At 39.1% G+C, this 24,884-nt stretch overlaps 1 protein-coding gene across 5 annotated transcripts in view; it reads left to right on the top strand.

The window, feature by feature from the left end:
- The window catches only part of GABRG3 (gamma-aminobutyric acid type A receptor subunit gamma3), a 320,210-nt gene that overhangs the window by 250,901 nt on the left and 44,425 nt on the right, over positions 1-24,884 (top strand). For 4 of the 5 annotated variants that reach the window (XM_065677618.1, XM_065677619.1, XM_065677620.1 and 1 more), the window contains one exon: positions 18,566-18,703. In XM_065677618.1, coding sequence (XP_065533690.1) covers positions 18,566-18,703 — 138 coding nt within the window. Of the gene's footprint in view, positions 1-18,565; positions 18,704-24,354; positions 24,439-24,884 lie in introns of those variants that run through there. The other variant, XM_065677621.1, reaches the window with a different exon arrangement.

Here is a 24,884-nt window from a genome sequence, read left to right as displayed (position 1 = left end):
CACACCTTTCATTTCTGCTGCACACCTAAATCTCCTAGAAGAAAAGGTCTGGAATAGCTGTATAGTATGGCTCAGTGGCAATACTCACCTCAGTGAGATCTGTTCTTTAGGGAAGGATCATAAGAATGTGAAAGCATTGTCTTGGAAAAAAGACATTCTTTCCCAAGGACAGTCGCCTTTAGCCTTGCTGTAACAGCCATGGCATTCTGCCATCTGGCTCCCAGGCTATTATGCTTCATCAGTGACTAGACACAAGACACCTAGTCTCATAAGACATGAGAGAACTCAAGCAAAAGCAGAACTTGAGCTATATAGATTACATACCCCCAAAAGTATCTGCTTCTCCATTATAGGTGTGCTTTCGTTTTAAAAAGTGAGTAATTCAGTGGCACATTGCAAGAGGAAAACAAGAAATGTCTCTCAGATCACCTAGAAATGTTAATGTATTGAATCACACCTAGCCATAATGCCAGGCTATTCATTTCAAACAATATCTGACATCTCATTGAAACAAGCTGTTATGCAAGCAATGATAATCTTTCAAATTTAACGGAATTACTGACTTTAGTACCACATATCTGCACTGCCACCTCATCTTTATTTCAAAAGCAAAGATTGAGAAAAAAATACTGAAAGGAGCACCTTTTTGACTCAGAATATCAACCTAGGTGTCAATTGGTTTGAGAGAAGCACTATATTTTGAAGATTTACAGAAGTGCATTTATTACTATTTCAAACATAGTAAGCAAGATTAATATCTAGTGAGATGCAAATTAAAGTAAAAATTAAAGAATTATGCTCAGTGGAAGGACATAAGGATATAGAGAAAATATTAGAGAAGTCTGTCATGGGTAGTCTGACCTTTTTTTGCTATAATAATTTGTTATGATGCATATCTTCAGTACTGCTGTTCTATTAACTCCCTTTTCTTGGCCATGTTCATCTTATAAACCCACTGAAGGGAATTCAGAAGCCTGTGAACACGCTGTACATTTATATCAGCTACTATAGTGTTAAACTTCAGCTGCATTTTTTTTTTATTTCAGAAATCATAATGATCATGACGATGTAGTTTTGATGAGCATGTGGGCTTCCTCTGCATCAAGCATCTGTATCTAAGCAAAGGACCTATTTCAGCCCCTGGAAATGGAGGTTGAGTGTATGAGTTGCATAGTAATCCAAATTGAGATTGGTGTCAGATTCCCTGAGTGAGTTGCCTGCACAAGTAGGGATAAAGAGAGAGGGAAAGCAAACTCAGCATAGCCACCTTTCTGCGTTTCAGCCCAAGAACAGGGAGTGGGTGAGGGTTTTACTTTTGTTTGCTCACCCACCAAAAGAGCTGGTGTGTCAGAAAATGCAGATTTTCGTATGTGTGGCTGCCCCCTCAGGCAGAGACTGGGGAATGGATTACAGGGGCTTCCCAGCCTTTGCTCTGGAACAGCACACTTACACGCTTCCTTCCCTGCATCTCATGACAAAGTCATGACTAACTCTTAATAATCTCCTGAGGCTGAGCTTCATCAGCATTACCAGAGCCCTCACTCTATCATTAAATATCCTGTGCTCTGGCCACGGGACAGATTTGTTTTGCAGCTGCAGTTCCCTGAAAGTTTCCTGATTATATATTGGATTTAGGAAGAATGAAAGGAATACTCAAGAGACACCTTTGCTCTGATACTTAAAAACAGGCAGTCAAGTCAGTCATTGCTTTTAAAGTCTCCAGGGGATTTTTGTTGTTGGGTTTGTTTGTGGGTTGTTTTTCTTCAGTACAGTTTTAATTGAAAATCTAGCAGTATTTGGCCGACTGGAACGAATTCTTGCCTTCAGCACTTACCTCCTCATGGTTTATACAAACTCTGATATAAGAAGTCTACATTAAGGGTTAGACTTTTAAGGCCTCTTTGCAGTTAAAATATACTTCATATTACACTTATACATAGCACTTGGCTGAAGCAATCTGCTAGGCATCTATGCAGCAGCATCAACATCTACCTCTCCATATGTCAGAACTCAGTTTGAAAATGTAGCTTGGCTTCATTATAACACAGATGAGCAGCAGGTGCCAGCTCATTATAAAATGCCGAGTTTGAAAAAAAGTGAATTTCCACTCTTGAAATTCTCTTGAATCTGTACAGTTATAAAGGAAGCATGCCTTATGAAATGATCTCTTCAAAGCATCTGTAGCCATTATAATCTCCTATAAATAGCTCTCGCCAATATCTTAATCTCATTAAAAAGTAATGAGAAATATAGGCCCAAAATAATTCCCCAGCGACCGGATGACATTTTTTAAAGGGAAGTGGATTAAGGGGTCTCCAAGCACCAGAAGCTTCTGCACCACCAGAAAGAAAATGCCACCAGAAAGAAAAGGCTATGACTGCTTCTTCATGTAGAGGGAGAACATTTGCACAGTGTCATCGTGTTTGAAGTGAGGAGAACTGCAGCTAATTAGCGTCTCTGACTTGTTAATTAGCATCTCTGGAAGCATGAGAAATACATACTTTTCTTTTAATAATGTAATAGCTTAGAGGCTCAAAATGGTTAAGTATCACAACAGGAAGCATTGTGGAGCAAATGGCAGTGTATATAGAGCAATCAGGAAAAGAGGAGGATACTGGGGTTTTATAAAGGTGCCAATAAGCTTTTAAAATACTAGTAACCACTCTCATGTTCTCACCGAGGCAAATGAAGCATAGTGAGCATCCCACCTCCTCTCTCTCTACCACTGCACAGCAGAAGACAGAGGCAATTTCTCTTTTATCACCTAGTTCCTCAGTATGCCATTTCTCTGATTCTTTGCACCCAGATATGGGGGTGGCTGAACTGAGGGGTGAGTCAATTTAAGTTATATGTGTCTGCTGATTAAAAAGAAATCAAAAAAGAGAAATATAAGGTGGGGGTGGTGCTTTCAGGCAGTGATACTTTCTCATCCTAGCTTCCTGTGGAAAGGCTCTTTTTTCTGAGGTGGAGAATCTGGTTTCATATGCCAGTCTAATTTACTTAACTGCTGCTGGTAGCAAACGTGGACTTTAGTCCCATTCTCATTCTTTACCTAACATGCAACCTCATTCATGGATGTCCACTGAACTTTACTGATGAGAACAGAGTTACTTCAGTGGTGGGAGGGCTGCTGCATTATTTGCTTTGCTGTGCAGTAACATTCCAGTTACTGTTATTTCCTTCCTTTGAAAGTTTATTTTACCAAACCAGCTGAAAAGCCTGGACAGTTATTATTCTGTGCATGTGCGCATTCAGGCTGCCAAGTTAGCAGACATGTGAGGGAGATTCTTTGCAGAAAGAGGGGGGATTTGCCATGTACAGGGAGTTGGCTTCATTACGGATGATGTTATTTCTCCCCGAGGTGTGGAGACCTTTCTGTGAAAGGTGTGAGGACCCCGTGCAAGCAGCCCTGGACTTCAATAACTTCTTTCAAAGGAAACGGGAAACTGGGGACAGTACTCACAGTTTTTCGTGTATTCAGGTTCCAGCTTGAACTTTATCCTGTTCTTTTCTCAGTGGGTTTCACTTCCAAAGAGAAAAAAAATGCTGTCCCCTGTGCCCATCTCACCTTACAATCTTCTGGTTGTTCTGGCATACAAAATATAAGTCAAGGAGCATATATTGGACTGTAGAACACTCTTTGCTCTTCCCTTTTGTTTGTGAGTTGATACTTGATATCTTGATTTTCTTATCTTAAAAGATTGCTCTTGGCAAGCAAGGAGAGGCAACACCAGGGCAGGCAGTCAGCTGCTGGCCCTTTTGCCCATGCCAGAGTCTTGAAAAGCTTATACGTGACTTAAAGACTTAGGCCAACCATCTGAGCCCCTTGTATTTGAATGACTTTAACCCGTGTTTCTGTGAGGGCTCTCTCTTCTGAGAAATCGGCTGTGTGTTTTGGAGCTTGGCTTCCTGTCCTGGAGGCATGTCAATCCATAGCTCCCTCTAGCACCTCCATCAATCTGTCCTCAGTGAAAGAGCAAGCAGAATGAAGAGCATTTGCAGTAGGGCTTTAAATACCCAGCAAGAGGAGAAGTCAGGTGAAGAAAAAGGAGATAATTTAAACATACACCTTTTCCAAAATGCCTTCAAGGAAAGGCAATTCTATAGTCTGAAAAGAAAATCCAGTGCTAAAATTTAAGACAGAGCTAGAAGACCAAAAGGGTTAAGGTAGTGTGAACGGAGAAGACTCAGTGTCCGTTGTGATCTGGTCGGAGCACATTTTGGATCATCTTCAGATGAATTTAATTGGCATGAAACAAGAGTGTGTTGTGGGAATGTCAGACACTGCAGTTGAAAAACCCAAGCTTGCTAAGAAGCAGAAAGCAGTGTCCAGGAAGCTTCTGTGATGAGGGATTTTCACCTGTTGGTAGGCTGAAGAATGGGATCCCCTTCTTTTCAGTGTTCCTGGATAAAGCAATTTGAGCAGTCTAGGGCCCAATTAAATATAGCATCTGCCAAATCACTGGGTGGTAGCAGGGAGAGATGTTTTGGGAAGGATACTAAAATAACCATAAGTAGCTCTGCTGGAGAAATATGTGACAAAGGCAACACAAAGGAAATGGTGTACTACAGGATTTTTGATTACTGGAGCAGTGAAACTAATGGAGACCAATATTCCAAGGGAATACAACTTAAGGATGAGTGGCCTTTCCCTGATCCTTCATAAGGCTGTACCCTTCTCCTTCTTGGGAGGCATTATTAGAAATGTTTTCCCTGTCTGGGAGATTTTTGCAGAACATATTAATATCTGAGGTTTACTTTCTTCTGACAGATTTCAGTAAAATTGTTGAATGAGTGCAAATGTTATTGGAGCAAGGACAGACAACACGCACATAAATATAGACAACAGATATAATTACATAAGCCTCAACTCCTAAGCAAACCAAGGTAAAAAATATTTAATTTAACTTGGCCCACAGACATGTGAAGCAAAAACTGCTGAGGTTTTAATTTTCTGACTGGGGATTTTTTTAATAGTCAGTATGATTTATACAGGGCCTGAAATAGCCATGAAATGGCAGTCATGCATTTTTCAGGAGAGCAGACAGATGCTAGGACATGAAGAGTAACAAAAATGCAGAATAATGGGGAACCTAGGAAAAAATCTTGAAATTTGACCTTTTCAGAAATTCCAAAAAATGAATTACGCAGGTAGTCTCTTGTACAAAGATTCTCACTATTTTATGATGGGGTTTTTTTTCCTAAATATAAACACACAAAAAACATTTTTTAAAAAAGGTTTTCCATAATATATGGATAATACATTCTTTCAGAAACGTGGGCGCACATTTTGCAAGAACAAATAATTCTGACAGAACCTGGCAACTACTTTGGGAAACTGGCATCATTGCCATTTTTACTGCTGCAGGAAAGGTAGTTCCACTGTAAATCAGCCAAGGGCCAGAAAGCACCTTTGTCTGTGACAGGGCTGCCAGGGTCCCAGGGCTGCTGCTTGGAGCATCCTTGCAGCCATGACATTTGGGGGTTTTTTTGAGTGGTGTCAGCTGCTGATGGCCTGGAAGAACTTGAGGAGCTGTAGCCTCTGGAGGATTAGAGCTGTTGGAGGCAGTTGTGTTGTGTGTTGAGGCACAGTACTGCTGTTTTACAGCTATAGCAGAAAATGAAGCAGCACAAAACTATGTACAGTTGGTGCGTAGACTTCGCTTGAATAGTACCTTGTTTTGAAACAAGGTGCTGAATAACTTGATCTTAATACTTCTCAGTTAACTACAGGCAAAGCTATCTATCAACCTAAAAGCTGAAGAATACTGCATCGCAAGGAAAACTGAAATGCGTGAAAGAAGTACAGCTGATGTCTGTGCTTTATCAGGCAAAATTATTAGTCACGTGGCTTCTGCAGCCTTTTCCACCACAGCTCTATTGCTTCTATTTTAGAGCAATAACTGATCATATGAGGAGATACAGATCATGATTAGTGTCTGGGACCAGAAACTGAGAAAGAAACTAACAGGAGACTCAGAATTTACCTTATTTTGTGTACTGTAAGTTACTGAGATTTACAGTAAATTTACGTGGAGATCTGGGGAGGACAGTAAAAGATTGTGACTCCTCAGAAGCTTTAGAAAGAATGTTTTGGTTGAGCTGAAGCAAAGCAAAAAAAAATAATAGTTTCATGTGCTTGAAATAGCATACTTGGATAAGATATTAAGGCATTGAGATACACAGACACACTACAGAAGGGTTGCTGTGATCAATGCATGTACTTCGAAAGCTAGGAAAAGGACACAAAGAATACTTGGACTGATGTACTACAACAAGAGCGTCAGCTAATATCCACCAGCAGTGTCCTGAGACCAAAACAGATACAAATGCTAGAATCAGGAGGGGGGTGGGGGGAGGAGCCAAACATTAGCTGGAGAAGTGACAACCATGAGATGCTTGGAAAGTAAATGACAAACCAAGGCATTGATAAATGATTCCAGAGAACAGGAAGGCCAAATTTAGTGAATGTAAAATTAATACATTTACCAATTCATCATAACACTCTTGCTGATGTTTAAATGAAAACATTTAATTTAAAACTAATTTAATTGAGTGCAACTGTAAATATATCAGTCAGCAAAGTGCCCTGTTTAACTGAAACTTCATTTTGTCAGATGATTTCTGATGAGCTGTTATTAAGAAAAAAGAGATTGGATCTTGGCCATGACCTTTTCAGGAACTGTTCTTTTTGTAAGCATTAGATACAAAAAAGTATGTTAACATTTATCTTTCTTTCTTTGCCTAGTCCTGCTTGCTAAGCCAATAAGGTACAGACAAGTCCTAGGGAGCTAGGACTTTTTTGTTTGTTGGTTTACTTTATAGAGCTACAAAAAAATATATTTTAAGAATTTTAGTGTTTGTGCAAATTACTATGTGTGCAAATTACTATGTGTGCAGGTGACAATAAATCCACATACAGATTGATAATAAGTATAATATATAATAATAATATAATATAATATAATAAGCAGATACCACTCATTTCCTTGTAAATAAGTGATAGACTGAAAAAAAAATTACTAAAAAAAACATAGTAAAAAATAACTAACTTTGATTTTCCATTGTTGCTTGACATGTGAAGTTACACTGTGATGCAAAACAGAGAAATGAGTCTCTCAGCAAAAAAAAAATGTTTGGGCTTTTTTTTCAACAGTAGCAATGCTATTTTACAAATCTTTTAAAAGCTTAACCTGCTTAATCTCAGGCTTAATGAAATTTTCTCTTTAGTTCTGAGTGTATGTTGCAATTCTTGACTTATTTTATGAAATGGTAATACTCAGATGCTGTGTTTTCAGTTTTGAGTATTCTGTTGTTTTACCTTTCATCATCCATTCACGATGCATTCTGAGAAGACCTATTAAAAAGTCATAATAATCTTGTATGGAAATATTTAATTCATAACCTGCTTCCATTAATGCTGTACTGACTGAGCATAGTACATTTCTGACCACTTCTGTAAATACATAGGCTTTGCTGGTGTAGCTCCTGTGAAGCTTGAAATGGGTTTCATGGGAATTCAGAGAAAGCACTGTTGTTACCTACATTTTCAGTTTCGTGGATCTGAAAATGTACAATTCAGGCTATGGACTATGTAAGCTGAATGTATAACTACAGTGACTTTCGTAATTCAAATTTGATAGAAAATTTCTGCACATGAGACTGTGGATAAATTTTAGTATATTTCTAACCCAAGAAGTTGGGCACTGATCAATGGGTAGATGCCAGTGCTTCTGTGGATGTTATTACTATTTCTTTAAAACAGCCACCTTCAAGTTAGGAATTTTTTTTTTAATCTACTCTATTAGTAGTATTATTATTTTGCATGAGAATACAAAGTATTCTTCCCTATCTTTAGAAATGCAGTCAATTCTTTCCCAGTTCTTTTTTATATACACTGTACAACAAATAGCTTGTATTTACATGTTGATAATTGTATATTTCTTATCATAGAATCATAGAAGCATAGAATAGTTAGGGTTGGAAAGGACCTTAAGATCATCTAGTTCCACCCCCCTGCCATGTGCAGGGACACCTCACACTAAACCATGTCACCCAAGGCTCTGTCCAACCTGGCCTTGAACACCGCCAGGGATGGAGCATTCACAACTTCCCTGGGCAACCCATTCCAGTGCCTCACCACCCTTAGAGTAAAGAACTTTCTCCTTATATCCAATCTAAACTTCCCTTGTTTAAGTTTGAACCCAGTACCCCTTGTCCTATCACTACAGTCCCTAATGAAGAGTCCCTTCCCATCATCCTTATAGGCCCCCTAATCATAATATTCTATTATTTTACTGCTAATGGATATATCTCTCTTTTAATTGCACTTAACACATACTACTAATTATTAAGTAGCAGAATGAAGATGAGAATTAAGCGTGTTTTAGCATAATCTGTAAATACTGTCAAGTCCTTGTGAAAAACACAAAATGAGTTCTTAGTGCTAAAGAAATCTTCATATCAAATGTTGAAATAAAGAGCTTAGATAGATCACTTGTCAATTAAAACAAGAAACCTTTAAGTAAATTATGTTCTTGCCATTCCTCCGCACTTGCATCGACTGAAAAACTTTACAGGTGTGTCTTTTTTAATTTCCTGTGCAAATTATGGCTGTGGTGTTTACTTTACTGGAGCTCTGAGTCTCCATCAGAATCTTTGATTGTTCATTATATGTTTTCAGATGAGCCAAAACACATTTGCTCAGTACTTTGTCTAACAAAGCAATGTATAAACATTATCTTTCTCATCAGGATAGCCTTAAGGAAATCTTAGTAGTCCTACAAGAAGGATACAGTTGATTATTATCATTAAATGGGTAAAAGCAAGATTATTTAATCTTCTAATGTCTAGTAGAGTTTAAATTTATACTGAGCATTTATGGGCTATTTTTATTTCAATTCACATTTATTTGTGTTAAAGATCTTTGACGGAATGTGCTCCATTTAATTCACACAGCTTTTCTGTCCCTAAATTTGAGGTGCCCAGCATAGTTGAAAAAAACCCAGTGTTTTTAGAGTCCTCCAAAGAATGATATTCCACTCATGCTGGGGTGTTTGAACTCAGGTGGCCAGCCTCTTTTGGTATCACTGCTGTCCATCTTGGTCATAAGGAATTTCAGCACTTGCTTTTAGAAGGACTATGTTACTAAGCACCTTCAATATAACCGCAATTTAAATGAATGGAAAAGGAAGGCTGCATCCTGGCTATAGAGAATGTCAGGAGACCAAAGAATTGCAGATTTGATAGATAATTGCTTTAATACACTGGGAGGTTTATGTTCCTCTTTGTCCAAAGCAAATCCTACTACGTTCAGTTTTAATTGTGATGCCAGGACCTTTGACTTGCTCTGGTTTATCCAAATATTTTTAATCTGCTCTATTGTTATGCTCTTGGCTTCCTCTTTTTCTAAAGGTTAAATTAAAACTCAACTTCTATACAGAAAATTGTGAGTAATTGCCATGACCTACATCTTTCTAAGATACTACTTGAGTATGTAGTCACTCACGCTTTGCACAGCTAAGAAAAAATTCTGGGAAGCACCTCAAAATTAGCCCTCAACACATCCATCACAAAATTCATGTTTAAATAAACATGAGAAAATCTTGCATGCAGCTTAATATTCTTCAATAGTTAGTTACAAAATGTGAAGTGATTTTTCTCTTTTCCCTTGAATTCAAGCAGTCAGCCAAACACAAAATTTTCGTTATTTTTTAATATTAGTTTTTCACTGTTTTTTTTTTTCTACTGCAGAACTCAATATACATATTTAGAAGTACAAAAATGAGGCAAATATCTTGGCAGTAGCACATAGATCTTGAATTCTCATCATCATTCAGTCATTGTTGCAGGCTACATAAGTCCATGTAAAATAAGGGAGAAAAGGCAAGACTGCCAGCTGGTCAAATTTCACACCAAAACCTTCAGAAAACAGCAAGTGCTCAGGTGAAACAGCAAGGTGCTCAGATTAAACCTCCCACCTCTATGCAGAGCTGGCCATGGTATATAAGATGTAAGGTAGAGCGGAAGCAGTGGCACACAATCCCAGCAGGATCTGGAAGGCCATCTCTTTGCCATACATTGCTGAAAATTTCCTCATACCACCATCTGCAGTCTCTCAGCCAGAAGAAATGTGAGACTTGGTCTACAGTATCAAAAACTACCTAAACCACATTATGAATAAAGTCTTGGGCTATTTTTTGCAATGACACACAAATTTGAAGCATCACAAGATCATTATGAAATATCTGTGTTAATAATTAAAAATCAGTCCAGGGAGGTAGAAAATTAAGTTCTGTCTGGCACCTTTGTTTATAAGCAGAAAACTTCTAAATACATGGAAAATATAATGAGCACATATTCCAGAGTCATTCAGGTTAGGAGAGAACTTGGGGTAAGAAAACCAGTTTTGGGACATTGCAAGGAAACAAGGGTAAAATCTTTATGTTGTTAGAATCATAGAATCATAGAATAGTTAGGGTTGGAAAGGACCTCAAGATCATCTAGTTCCAACCCCCCTGCCATGGGCAGGGACACCTCACACTAAACCATCCCACACAAGGCTTCATCCAAACTGGCCTTGAACACCGCCAGGGATGGAGCACTCACAACCTCCCTGGGCAACCGATTCCAGTGCCTCACCACCCTAACAGGAAAGAACTTCCTCCTTATATCCAATCTAAACTTCCCCTGTTTAAGTTTTAACCCATTACACCTTGTCCTGTCACTACAGTCCCTAATGAAGAGTCCCTCCTCAGCATCCCTATAGGCCCCCTTCAGATACTGGAAGGCTGCTATTAGGTCCCCACGCAGCCTTCTCTTCTCCAGGCTGAACAGCCCCAACTTCCTCAGCCTGTCTTCATACGGGAGGTGCTCCAGTCCCCTGATCATCCTCGTGGCCCTCCTCTGGACTTGTTCCAGCAGTTCCATGTCCTTTTTATGTTGAGGACACCAGAACTGCACACAAGACTCCAGGTGAGGTCTCACAAGAGCAGAGTAGAGGGGCAGGATCACCTCCTTCGACCTGCTGGTTACACTCCTTTTGATGCAGCCCAGGATACGGTTGGCTTTCTGGGCTGCGAGCGCACACTGAAGCCGGCTCATGTTCATTTTCTCATTGACCAGCACCCCCAAGTTCTTCTCTGCAGGGCCGCTCTGAATCTCTTCTTTGCCCAGTCTGTAGCTGTGCCTGGGATTGCTCCGACCCAGGCGTAGGACCTTGCACTTGTCGTGGTTGAACTTCATAAGCTTGGCATCAGCCCACCTCACAAGCGTGTCAAGGTCCCTCTGGATGGCATCCCTTCTCTCCAGCATATCAACCGGACCACACAGCTTGGTGTCATCGGCATGTTCCATACATAAGAGAACAGGAGGTTTGGGTGAAGTATCCATTCTGCAAAAAGCATGAAAAAGAGTGAATATGATAGGCAAGGTTTCTATGTATGTCCTAAGTATACTGATCTGTGCAAGAACTCTCTCCTTAGAGAAGATACAATTTATATGCAATAAGCATGGAGATGAGCCTATTTGCCATTAATGATGTTAGGAATGGGGATGCAGTATAGCTGTATCAGAGAAATCTGAGTATTTATCTGGTGTTCTGCTTAATAGAGGAATAATATGTGAATCCACAAGTTCCGTCCAAAACCTAAGTTAAAACATAAAAATCAGTAGCTTGTATCAGCATTCTAGCGCTTCTCTCAAAAACAGAATTAGTATGATAATTAGAAGTAGAATGATAATTAATCATTACTGTTTATGATGGTGACTGGATCTCCTATTTCTCAGCCAAAATGATATCACAACCATATTAAAGCATATCTTTAGGTAAAAAAAGTTTGTTCTTTTCAATGGGAGATGTATCCTTTAATTTCAGGGCAGTATTAGATCCATTATTCTGCAGTCAGGGTTATGTCGGTTGATTTTTTTCATGAGTTAATGTACAGTTAATAAGGTGTCAATTATCGATGCAATCAAACAGGGCAAAGAATAACATTTATAATTGCTGCAGTTATCACCTAAGTGCAATTATCTACAACTACTGAAATAAATCACTCCAGATTTTAAAGCTATCTTTGCAGCTAATGTTTATCTTTTCTTTTTAGAGCTGTCTTAAAAAAAAAAAAAATCACCATTTTTCTTTATTTTTATTTTTTTAAATAAGTGAGTGAGAAAAAAACCTACACATGTTCATTTGTGGGCAGAGAGAACTCAATATGCATTCAATTACAAGTATGAATATTGTTTTCTGTAGGTCTTACAAAAACAGTTAAATGTCTCAGCTCCCTTTCCCTACTTCTTCATCAGTCTACCCTAATGGGTTTCTCTTGAAAAGACACAGGGAGTTTTCTATATCCCCTGATTTTATTTTTTTTTTTAATTTGAAATTAACTGAACTAAAACTTTGTTTTTTCTGCCGTCTGATAGTGCTTAATAAGTGCATGGAATCATGAACTCTAATGTAGCATCATTTTTAATAAGAGAACTTCCAGGATTGTCCTTCTTAAAAGTGCACACACCTTCTGAGAAGAAAACCTGGATAGATATGAAAATAGATCTAAGAAACCTCTTCCTCCAAAATGTTGAGAAGTTTGGATGAAAATGCAGTTTTCTTGCCAACAAAGTAGCATTTATAAAGACTGCTAACGAGAAAAAGATCCCAGGCAGCTTCTGTGGAAGCATATGATTTCTCACCCACAACGCTATACCAGAGAAAGGTTTTTCCTGACTTCAAGTGTATAGCTAACACCACTAGAAAAGCAGAACCTTCCCAGAATCTGCCTATGTTTTTTTAATATATACCCCTGTCACAAATATCAGCCGCTTGGCAGATACTTACAATGGAAACACAGAATCACAGAGTCATAGAATGGTAGGAAGGGACCTTAATGATCATCTAGCTTAAACCCCCACAGGCTAGGACATTTTCCATTAGACCTGCTTGCTCAAAGGCTCCTCCAACCTGGCCTTGGACACTTCCAGGAATGGGGCAACCACAGCTCCTCTGAGCAAACTATTCCAGAGCCTTACCACCCTCACAGTAAATAACTTCTTTCTTATATCTAATCTACATCTCCTTTCAGCTTAAAGTCGTTCCCCTTCTTCTATAACTACATGCCCTTGTAAAAAGTCCCTCCACAGATTTCTTGTAGTCTCTCTTTAGCTAATAGAAGACTGTTATAAGGTTTCCTCTCAGCCTTCACTTCTCCAGGCTGAACAAGCCCAACTCTCTCAGTCTGTCTTCATAGAAGAGGTGCTCTCTGATCATTCTTGTGGCCCTCCTCTGGATTCTTTTCAGCAAGTCTATGTCCTTCATATGCAGGGGACCCCAGAGCTGAACACAGTAATCCAGGTGGGTCTCAGGAAATATGAGCAGAGGGGCAGAATCCCTCCCCTTGGCCTGCTGATCATGCTTCTTTAGGTGCAGTCCGGCATATGGTTGGCTTTCTGGGTTGCAAGCGCACCTTACCAGCTCATGTTGTTCTCATCAACCAACTTAACTGAACTGATCCTTTCTTGCCTGCTTCCCCCACAATTTCAGCTTTGCTGCTGCTTTTATTAAGTCCTCATTGCATGATCTGAACACCCAAATTTTTCCAAGGCTGGGAAGGAGAGATGAACTTTCTTATATTATTCCTTCTGCTACAGGCTGGGTCTCCCTGTGTTACATGTGAATACAAAGTATGGGGAACCAGCAGTAAAATTAACTGATTTCATGGAGGGAGAGAAATATGTCTGGAGAGATAAAAGATGTTGGGTTTTTTTTCCGTGCCTTTCTGTCTTTCTATATCCTGGATACATTTCTATAGAAGTTTTTTTAGACATAAACTAGTTCTTCAAGTGATCTGTGTCCTTTTTGACATGACCCTTTGTCCTGGTTTCAGCTGGGGTACAGTTAATTTTCTTCCTAGCAGCTGGTGCAGTGCTGTGTTTTGGCTTTAGTCTGAGAACAATGCTGATAACACACCAGTGTTTTAGTTGTTGATAAGTAGCACTTACCCTGATCAAGGATTTGTCAGTCCCTCATGCTCTGCCAGTGAGGAGGGAGCTCAGCCAGAACAGCCGGCCTAAACTAGCCAAAGGGGTATTCCATACCACAGGACGTCATGTCCAGTATATAAACTGGGTGGAGTTACCCAGAAAGGACCAGTCACTGCTCAGGTCGGGTTGGGTTTCGATCATTGGGTGGTGAGCAATTGTACTGTGCATCAATTGTGTTTTCTGAATTTCCATTTCTCCTTTTTTTTTTTGTTGTTCCCTAGTATTATTACTTGTTATTGTGGATATTATTTCTATTCTCATTATATTTTACTTAACTTCAATTACTCAGCTGTTCTCTCAGCCTGCGGGTTTTATATTCTTACAATTCTCCTTCCCATCTCACCCAGGAGTGGGGAAGAAGGGAGGGGACAGTGAGCAAGCGGCTGCATGTACTTAGTTGCCAGCTTAAACCATGACACCCCTTTCCTGCTGTCTTCTTTCCATCTCTTCTCACTTCCTAAAATAGACCCATTGTCACAGAAAAGAAGGTGAAACAAAGAAATCAAGCATTGATCTAAGATGCCCAGACCAACAATAGCATTGAGAAAATCAAGGTTAGAGGCAGCACGCACTAACAGGCATGAATACATCAATGGCTGTATTATGGAAGTTTCTGGTTTTAAATCAGTGTTGGCTCTTGTAGCAGATGTGTTTCAGGGCCACTTGACACCATTTCTCACATCTATCTTGTGATTACATATGCCTCTCATCAAGCCTTGAGATGTTTCTGGCCTTGACTGTTTTTCCAGCAGTTTGGTGCAGGCTTCGGCACAAATGGCTCAATCTCCCTAGAAAGTGAAGCATTATGAACTTGAAGAATGAAGTTTAAGTATTTTTAACCTATCAATTATATGGTGGTGATGTGAGAAGATGTGTTAACATGAGTTCATTTCTTCCAATAACAAAAGGCAGGTAAAACAATATCCAGAGGACATCACAGGTTGTCATGAAAAATTTCGCTTTCTGTTGTAATATGTTCACCTCCAAAATGGCAAAAAGTGCATTTATTGCTTATCCATATTTGCATTATTGGAGTTCAGGTCTGTGGCAGTCTTTGAAAATGTATGTGTTTAAAGCCTGCGAGTAAAGCATCAAAGGTACCAAACGTGTTACTGGAAAAGCCGTTATGTTTGGTGAAAGTAAACAGGAGGTATTACATAGATAATTTCTACTGGGCTCTTAAAGAAATATTTTCATCCCGATTTGTTCTTCAGTTGATTTTACGAAGGCATGTAATACCAGTCTTACGAAAAGCTAAATGGTCAAGATGCTGTTTGTAAGTCTTACAGATGGTGGTATATAAATCTAAAACCTGCAGAAGATGTGAATAGCAACAGCACAGCTTACAAAATAACAATCAGGCCAAAAAGTAGGACAATTTAAAGGCAATTAAGTAAATTCATGGGAGGGATAAGGAAGGTGTTGACACAGGCGTTGGTTGAAAAGATACTGAGTTACAGGTTGCCAGAACTTGAACGGCTGTAATGCAGAACACACAATTGATTGTCTTCTTCCCAAGACATTCCCCTAGCTGTCTTACCAGCACCTGCTGGAAAACCTCCAGGACCTCCTGGAGCCTTACCCTGCTGCAGTATGGATATTCTTACATAACCTAAAGCAACCTGACAGAGTAAATACACTTGATAGCAAACTGTTTAACATGGGTGGCTTGAATCCACAATGTGAAGAATTTAACATAATTTACTGCCATTTGTCATGCTGGGGAAGTGAAAGAAACCAGATATTTTTATAGATAATATACTCTTAGTTATATTGTGGGCTGAACAGCAGAGGTTGCATTTCATGTGGAAGTAATGAATTCCCCAGTTCTGATAATTTTTATAATGAAGGATATATTTTTATAATGAGGGATAGAAGAGATTAGTCTGTGTACAGGAAATACATCGCTTAAAGAAGAACCATCACGATAGTCCATTTTGTATGTTAAATGAATCCTAGGAGTGATATGCTGTCCAAGTAGGTGTGTCATTATTCCATAAGAAATATTATCTCTTTTAAATTAATTGAGAAGTAAAGTCACCTGTCACTGGAGCAGAACATAACAGCAGTTGTTTAGCAGGTTGAAACAACTCCCATTGAACCTCTAATACTTATCTCCGTTCAAGTAAGTAACCCAACTATAGTAAGAGCACATGTTAGTGACTGTAGATTAAGGGAACTACTACTGAAAGGGCATGATGTTGTCCTGAAGTCAGTTGCTTACTGTTTAATAATGATGAATTATAGAGAAAGTAGTTGTTCTGAAATTGAATCTGTCTCTTCTTAGGCACAAATATGGGAATAATGCTGAAGGATAAGAGTCTTATGAACTTGTTCTTGACTACATACAGCTCATGTGAGGATAAACAGCTATGCTTTGGATAATATGATAGTAACCTTTCAAGCTTACTAATGGTGTAATGGATTTTTGGTGGGGTGGCCATGAGATGAAAAAAGAAAGAAAAAAAAAAAAAAATCAGGAAGAAATTGAATTCAAGATTTGTCACAACTTTTTCAGTAAAATAAAAAAAAAAAAGTAAAAAGTTCATCTTGGATCAATATTTTTAAAAAAGAAAATCTTTATTATTTCCAAGATATTTGAAAAGTTTACTTGCAATGATTATGGTGAAATTTACCTGAGAAAAGGGGCCCCTTTGCCTGCTATAAAATCTGCTAGTTAGCACTTAGGGTCACAATTTCTGCAGTGCAAGTTGTGCAACAGGGCAAGGATTTAGTTTCCTCTGCATCACGAGACAAATCAGGAGGTACAAGTAGGCTTCAGACCACATGACAGTCCCCCATGTGGTCCTCATACTGCTTTGTGGGGAAGGCATATTTCTGCCACCACTGTCCAGAGTGAGGGCACAGCAGCCACAGCGTGGTGAGGAGTCCATCTGATGCTTCTTCCCTCCTGAACTGTGGGGAAAAGATACCAAATTCTCTACAGATTAAGCCAATTTGAGAAGGAAGGCTCAGAGGTAAAATGTAGGGCTTTCCCTTAGAAAGACACATTATTCGATGAGAAATGTGATCAGAAGGTTCAGTCAGATAGGAGCCAGGCTCGAAAGGACTTCAGAGGATGCAGGGCTAAGGCTCAAAAGGCCCTGCAAAGTTTGACTTATTTTACTGTGCCTCTGCATCCTTTGACATAGTTAGCCAGCCAAAAAAAAATCAACCTTTAGATCAGTCTTACAGACTGGCACAGCAGAATTGGCAGCAAATGTACTTGACAGCAAGAGTTCTCATGGAGAACGGCAGGGTTTGTGTTTGTTACTCAGTTGGGTCCTTTGTGGGTTACTTCTTTATTTTGCATTGATGGGAAATATATGAACGTGGCATTTTGAATAAACACATAGTCATTTTCTACAGATTAGAACTAAGGGACTTGTGGGTACTTTTCATGCTGTGTTAGTGAGAGGGATAAATGAGGCCATGCACACCTTACAGAAGTGCCCCAGCAGGATGGAATCTTAAACAAGCTGAAGAAGACCGTCTTAGGAGGAAAATGTCAAGGATATAGCACCATGAACAGAGAAGTTGTTTTGCAATGCAAATATGAAAAACCATCAGCATCTAATGGGGAAAAAAATTACTGACAAGACAGTTATATGAGCTGGCTATTGTTGTTAAGTTTTTAATTTTCCGTGTAATCTACATCTACTATATTAATTATTAGATGAATAAGGATTTATTGTCTTATGCATTAGAGAACAATCTCGTTTTAACTAGCATGGGCATACTGTTGTTTTCTAGGTGGTCTATTATTACAGTTTAGGCTGTTTGAAGATTTGTTGTTAGACTTCTATTGGAAAATGCCATTCTCTACCAAAAAGGAAATTAAATATTGGCATAAGGATTAATTATGACTACTGAGAGCTAAGTTGATAAATGAAGACTTTCAGAAGTTATTTCAGCTGTATCAGGTGATGTCTCATTAAATACCAGAGCCGTTAGAATATGATGGCTAATCACTTTAAAAATCCCGTAGTAATTAAAATTTAGCTTTTTTTGCACTGTATTGAGCTCATTTCAGATGTACAGTGGCACACATCACACTAGAACTATTGTCATGTTTAAAAGCATCTGTCTTTTTCAATTGTTTATGACTTACACTGGCCCTGCCTCCCCCCCCCCCCCCCCCCCGACACCCCACTTTTTTTCACATTCTAGTTGTTTGCACAGCTTCTTCAGAGCATACATAAAGTAGTATATTTCTGTGTCTGGACCTCCAATTAGTACAATCAGCTGCTTCTCTGAAGAGATTTGCTTCTGATAAAACTGATCTGAATTTCTCTCAATTGGAAAAAAAAACAACAATTGTGAAAACTCACAGTTTTGCCAGTATTATGAATCTATTTTTTTCAATTGCCATATAACTCTTTAGCTGAATTACGCAACCAGACTCACTGAGAAAACATCAGTTCAAAAAAGCAGGTATTCCCAAATAACTCAATCAGTGAACACATACTGTTTTGCAGTACCTATGTCCTGCAATGTATTCATATATATATATATTAATTTCTAGATGGCTACCCTAAAGAGGAAATGATATACAGATGGAGGAAAAACTCTGTGGAGGCTGCTGACCAGAAATCTTGGAGACTCTATCAGTTTGACTTTATGGGTCTCAGAAACACTTCAGAAATTGTGAAAACCTCTGCAGGTAAGAAAGATACAAATGGTAGGGCTTGTTTTGAAGGAAAAAAAAAGTATATTTCAAAGTATTTGTTCCAACTTTGCATTCATTCAAGTGCAGTTTGATTTCAATGAGTACCAACATTCGTATTAAAACCTCTAAAGTACAGACTTCAAAACTATTTACTTTCTCTAGATTTTTGATATCTTTTTCTGTACTCTTTTAATAATTTCACATACTGAGGAATAAATGTTAACTTGACATGGCTCTTGTTAGACACTTGAAGTAACTCTATGATTCTCATTCTTGAGATAGGTATTTTAAGCCATTCCTGCATTGAGCTGTAAGTTTTCACCATACATTAAGAAGACTTTAAGCACAGTGGTAGAGTTAGTGAAATTAGACACTTACTTTCAATAGTGTCTAATTATTCAGCCACAAGTTTAGTATTTTTCTGAATAGTTCAAAGACATTCTTTATTTCTCAGTTGATAAATGCCTTTGCTACTGACCTTACCAATTGATTGTAGTTAACATCTAATGACCCCTATTTTATTTCTTCAGAAATCTTGCTGTTTCAATAACGGCGACAAAGGGAAAAAGGTATATAAATAGAATCCGTTATTTGAACTGGATAAATTATCATAGAATTCAAACAATTTTTAATACATGACTTTACAGTAAGCTTCATGATCACCATTTGTGAGTCTTCTCCCAGCAGCTAAAGAAATGTCCTAGAGGCAACCTTCTGTTTAACTGGTGGTGAATGTTTTAAAATTTTATTTTACTTTTTTTTTTTCCCAAAAATGTAAGCAGAGCTGTGTTATTCTTTTGGAAATGCTGTGAGTAATAGCAATAACAAAAAAATATTAATCTCTGAAACCACTGCTGTTGCATTGTGGCCCACCCACTAACATTAGCAAGATGCTCTTAGGACTGGATAGCAATTTTTGCAATGAAGAGTCACTAAAGCTTTAGTGAGTATTTTGGTTTAGCAGAACATAATGTTGCAAACAGTGCACATATAAAAGTACTCTTCTGTTACGGAAAAAAATCTTTGTAGTCTGTAAATTTCTCAGGAATGCAAATTGCCTGTAAGTTGAACCAGGAGTTGGTGGATAACAGTCAAGCACAAGATACCAAATCACTAAAGTATATGTGTATGTGGTTTAACCCCAGCTGGCAACTAGTCCCCACCTAAGTACTTGCTCACTTCACCAGAGCGGGATAGGGAAGAGAATCAGAAAAGATAAAATGAGAAAACTTATGTGTTGAGATATAGACAGTTTAAGAGGTACAGCAAAATGCACACACACATGCAAGGCAAAACAAGGATTTCATTCACTGATTCCCATGGGCAGGCTGGTGGTCAGCCATCTCCAGGAAAGCAGGGCTCCATTACACATAACAGTGACTTGGGAATACAAACACCATCACTCTGAATGTTCCCCCCTTTCCTTGTTCCCCCAGCTTTGTGTGCTTCCTGTGACCCCGTATGTTATGCAATATCCTTTGGTTCATTTGGGTTCAGCTGTCCTGGCTGTATTCCCTCCCAACTCCATGGGCATCCTCTAGTCCTCGCTGGTGGGGCAAGAAGCAGAAAAGGCCTTGACTCTGTGTAAGTGCTGCTCAGCAGTAAGAAAACCAGCACAAACCCAAAACATTGCCCCCCCCACCCCCCAACCCCCCCCCCCCCGCCCCATACTTGCTACTATAAAGGAAATTATCCCAGTCAAACCCATCACAGGAGCTCATTGGAAGGGATACTAGAAATAGGAGACAAAGCCCTGCTCCCTCTGCTTTGCTCACATCTGAAGTGATGCCATTGTGAGTTTGCATCGAGAACTGCAAAATATACATGTTGCAGACAGCAGTCGACCACTTAGCAGGAGATGGATTCAAACCCTTAATATCTTCTTTTGCTTCTGACTTACATCTTTCTGATGATTTATGACAGTATTACTTCTCACCAAATTCGGTGTTCATCCATAACATGAAAGCTGCCACAGCTTTACTTACATGTGTCTACTTCTGGGATGCCTTTTTTTAACTCCATTTCAGCAGTATTCTGGCTATGATGAAGAGAAGTCACACTGACCACACAGCAACATACTGCTGTTTTTCCAGCATTTCTGTAAGTCCTTCCTTGGTAGTAATTCTCACCACAAAATTACTGGATTTAGCACTCAGCAGAGTTCTGCTATACTTTCAGTCTTTCCAAACCTTTTTCAGACATCTAAATAACCTTTATGCTAATCTAGGGCAATTTCAGAGGTACACAAGTAGGAAGCCAGCTGTCACAAGGAGTGCATTTCTGAAATCTGAGCAAGATGAGAAATGTTGTTTTCTCTTGCCTTGAAGCAGCAGTACCTTAAAGCATTGCCAGAGAGGCGTGCTTTACTCTTGCAAGAAAAGTATCCTCTTTGACAAATTCTGGCAGGGAGAGAATATTTTCATTGCCATCTGGAAGAGGTATTCACTTTTTCTTCAGGTTTTATTTTTTTTTAACTTCATGCTAAGATACAGACTCAACAGATAAACATCTACTGCATATGGTGATTCCAGGGAATACACAGCAAAAATCACTGTGCCAGTGCTATGGTCATGAACCTGTATCTTACACCCTAAGTAAGCTCTCACTGACAGGTGATCTCAAACTAATTCACAAGTACTGAAGAATTCCCTTGTTGCTATTTGGCAAGATAGTCAGATAATATCGCAAGAGCACTCTCTTGCTACAATGTCATATAAGGCTGACAAAAATAATTAAAATATCAAAAAAAAGAAAAGGACGGTTGCATTTAAGGAGAAAATCCTTCAGTTTTAAAAACTGCAAATCAGCCAATGGAAGGGTGACCAGGAAAACAGGAGAGAGGGAGAGCATCATCCTTAAAAGTACTCTGGGTCAAAATTGAGGTTTCTAAGTCCTAGATTTTCCAAGTACACTTGGGGGGAGTGAAAAAAAAAAACAAACCAACAACAAAACAACAACAAAAACCCAAGACCCACCAAAACCCAAGAAAACAGAATCCTAAAGTGTAAAGGACTTCACGAGTGAAGTTCATGGAGTGAACCACACTGTTTCTTGCAATTTTCTGTTGACATTTTCCCTGGGAAAAGTCTATTCCTTTTTAAACTGCTCAGCTTACACGCTGCTGGATAAACACAAAGACCTTGTAGTTACTGAATCTAATTTCCATTTACTTGAAATCTTCTTCTTTGCATCATACAAAAAATCATATTTTTGTTCTTCCTCATATGCCTTTAGCCTGGGAGATTTTTGCAGTCCAAAGGAGCCTCTTCATAAATAAGTTCAAGATAATTAATCAGAAATAGAAAACACCATAAAAGTGCCATTTTTAAAAACCTTAATAATTTCAACTGAAATATACCAGAGAGAATGTACCATTTCGTACATTCTGAATAACCCCCAAGCATAAATACCCAAACCTAATAAATACCCATAACTAATGTCATAAAAAGGTACATCTTTGCATACATACAGTGGATGGGCGATGATTAGTGGAGTCGGCCTGTCGTATGATTTCTAAATTGTGCTTTGTAGTTTGAAATTGCTGTTTTGTCAGCTTACAGGATGCTCTCAGCCCTGTTTCACAGGGCTGCAAAGCAAGGTTAGTATCTGTAGCCTCAGATTCAGATAAAGCTCTTTGGTACAATGCTAATAGCAACACAATTTAAAGTCCATACTCTGTTGCAGAGGATTTGGTAAATGCAAGTAAAGAAAACTACAGTAGAACAAAAATAAGAAAGTTTGTTTTTTAAGAAGATGTGGAGACCTACAAAAAATAGGTATTGGCAGAAGATGGAAGGAATAGACATGCATTACAGGGAGGCCAAATTTCACTGGGGGAACCCCCATCGAGTCAAGGGATGAATCAGGCAGAGTCGGGCATTAGCCAATGCTCCTTAGTTTTGTCAGAAGACCAGCACACTCCCAGAGATTTACCCAGAGGGTAAGATGCTCATGTGCTTAGCTCTTCTAGTTGGCAAAGAACAGCTGGATTGAGAAACCATTTCAAAATTGCCTTCTACTTGCTTTTTGCTGTTGTTTTCACTTAGCTATAGGCACAGAGGGCCCACAAGATCCTACACAGCTGTCCAGCCGTCACCCCAGAGGTCCATGCTGATGGGACAGGACCTCCAACCAGTACAGACATTGGGCAGCTAAGCCCCTCAGCTTGGGAAAAGCGATTGCAAGTGGCAGAAAAGGATGGTCACAAGCTTATCAGGGCAACTGGAGTCTGTTGGTGCACTCACTGCACCCTCTCCTGTACCAAATAACTGATCTGAAGACAGTTATTTTATGAATATTCATACGATCTTGGGGTTTTAAAGTAATTGACATTTTCTAATGTCCCTCTGAGTCCTAATGGCACATCAGAGAGTGCTTTTTATCTGTGTGTTCTTCCCAGGAAAAATGTGGGGGGTTTTAATTATTTTTTTTTCCTGAAATAACAATTTCAGTGGGATCCGGCATACACTACCTCAGCCAGCTGTGCTGCACAGACTGTCTTTAATCAGATGGCATCCTGAAGCAGACAAGTGGAGACCCAGATAACTGCATCATGTCATTTGAAAACAGTGCTTTTTTTACCTACCTGGCATTGCAGGAGCTTTGCCCCTTTCAGCAAGGGTATATCACAGTTGCTTTAATGGTTAGCCTTTGGCTTGCAGCCCTCAGCAAACAAATACTCTGGCTTCCCATGATTCCAGACAGTGTTCCCTCTTCTTCCAAATTCTGTCACCTTGTCCCCTTATCCTGTCCTGCCTGACTCTTAGTATGAATGCAGAAGGGGAGAAAAAGATTTTTCTTTTTACTGACATGAATGGAGGAGCAGCTGGATTCCAGCATCTTAGAACCTGCTTTCCTCTAATGCCAGACAGTATCTTCTGTGTGTGTGGCATTTGTGTGAGGAAAAAAAGTCTGTCCAACACTCCCCAAAGAGGCTGGACAGAAAAGTTTTTGGTGGGAGAATTCTCCATTGCTCTGCTCTCTGGCTTTTCAGTTCCTACACACCTCCCCCGGCCTTTAAACACTTCCAGAGACAATCCATTCTCACAGTTGTTGAGTCTTGCTTTGTATCAGGTAGATGTAATCATCCTTGTAGCTGTCCTTAGGTTTTTGAAATTTGCAGTCTGAATTCTAGACCTTGGAAACCTACAAACCATGCTTGCATTTGTTTCCAAGGTTCATTAAACCAGGTTTGGGCTTTCTGTCATATAGAAGGAAATCCTAAGAAGTTAGGAACCAAGCTTAAAATCAGGTGTTGCTACAATCCCGTGTTGAATCTTGAAGCTGAGTATAAGTTTATTTTTATAGGTGGTAGACAGAACCATACAGGGACAGTTGATGCCTGAGGTGCCACCTTTCACCAGAATCTGCTGCTCCATCACACTACTTTCTGCTTTCTCACCTTACTTAGACAAACGCACACATACAAATTCTCAGAGTCCTTGTGCATCTTCTGCCCCCATTGGCCCTCATCCCCAGCAGCTCCAGCACTGACAAACTAGCAGGTACCAGGAATGCACCCTTCAAAACCCAGTTCTCCAGCTCCCATGCTAAAACCTCTGCTTACTGCCCTTACACAGGCAAACATGCATATGGTACTAGGAATTGCAAATGAGTTTCACTCATCTTTTCTTTCTTATCTGCAGGTCTCTCTACAACTTTGTCCTTAAGGAAATCCATCAAACCCAGTACAAGAACATAAAATTCCAACTAGGGCTTCAAATTGGTTGAAAAATCTGTCTAGTACTTGACAATAATGCCTAGTAGTGATCCACAGAACTGACACATGGCAAAAACGAATACAATATCTTTTCCCTGTTAATTTTTCATAGTTCATTGTAAAATATGATTCCAACAACACTTTTAAATCCAGAATGTTTATATAGCTTAAAATTAATTTATGTGCAGGACCAGATACACAGCCTGGATTCGAATTGGCTATCATTCTTTGGCTACTTTCAGAGGAACAGAGTAACGCTTAAAGTCCTTGACACTGCAGTAATCTCTGGAATAGGGGAATATTGTAGGACTTACTTAGTTTTTGACAGTAAACACCAATTTACATGAAAGCAGAAAATTAGCCTGATTATAAGAAGATTTAGCAATAATCTTCCTGTTGACAGAAATTTTTATTTCTGATACATGTTATCTCTGATATATATATTTATTTACAATA

This window comes from Lathamus discolor, chromosome 4 (assembly GCF_037157495.1).
Source record: "Lathamus discolor isolate bLatDis1 chromosome 4, bLatDis1.hap1, whole genome shotgun sequence".
In the NCBI taxonomy this organism is placed as follows: domain Eukaryota; kingdom Metazoa; phylum Chordata; class Aves; order Psittaciformes; family Psittacidae; genus Lathamus; species Lathamus discolor.
Note: the sequence above shows the minus strand (reverse complement) of the source record. Positions and strands in the feature narration are given on the sequence as shown.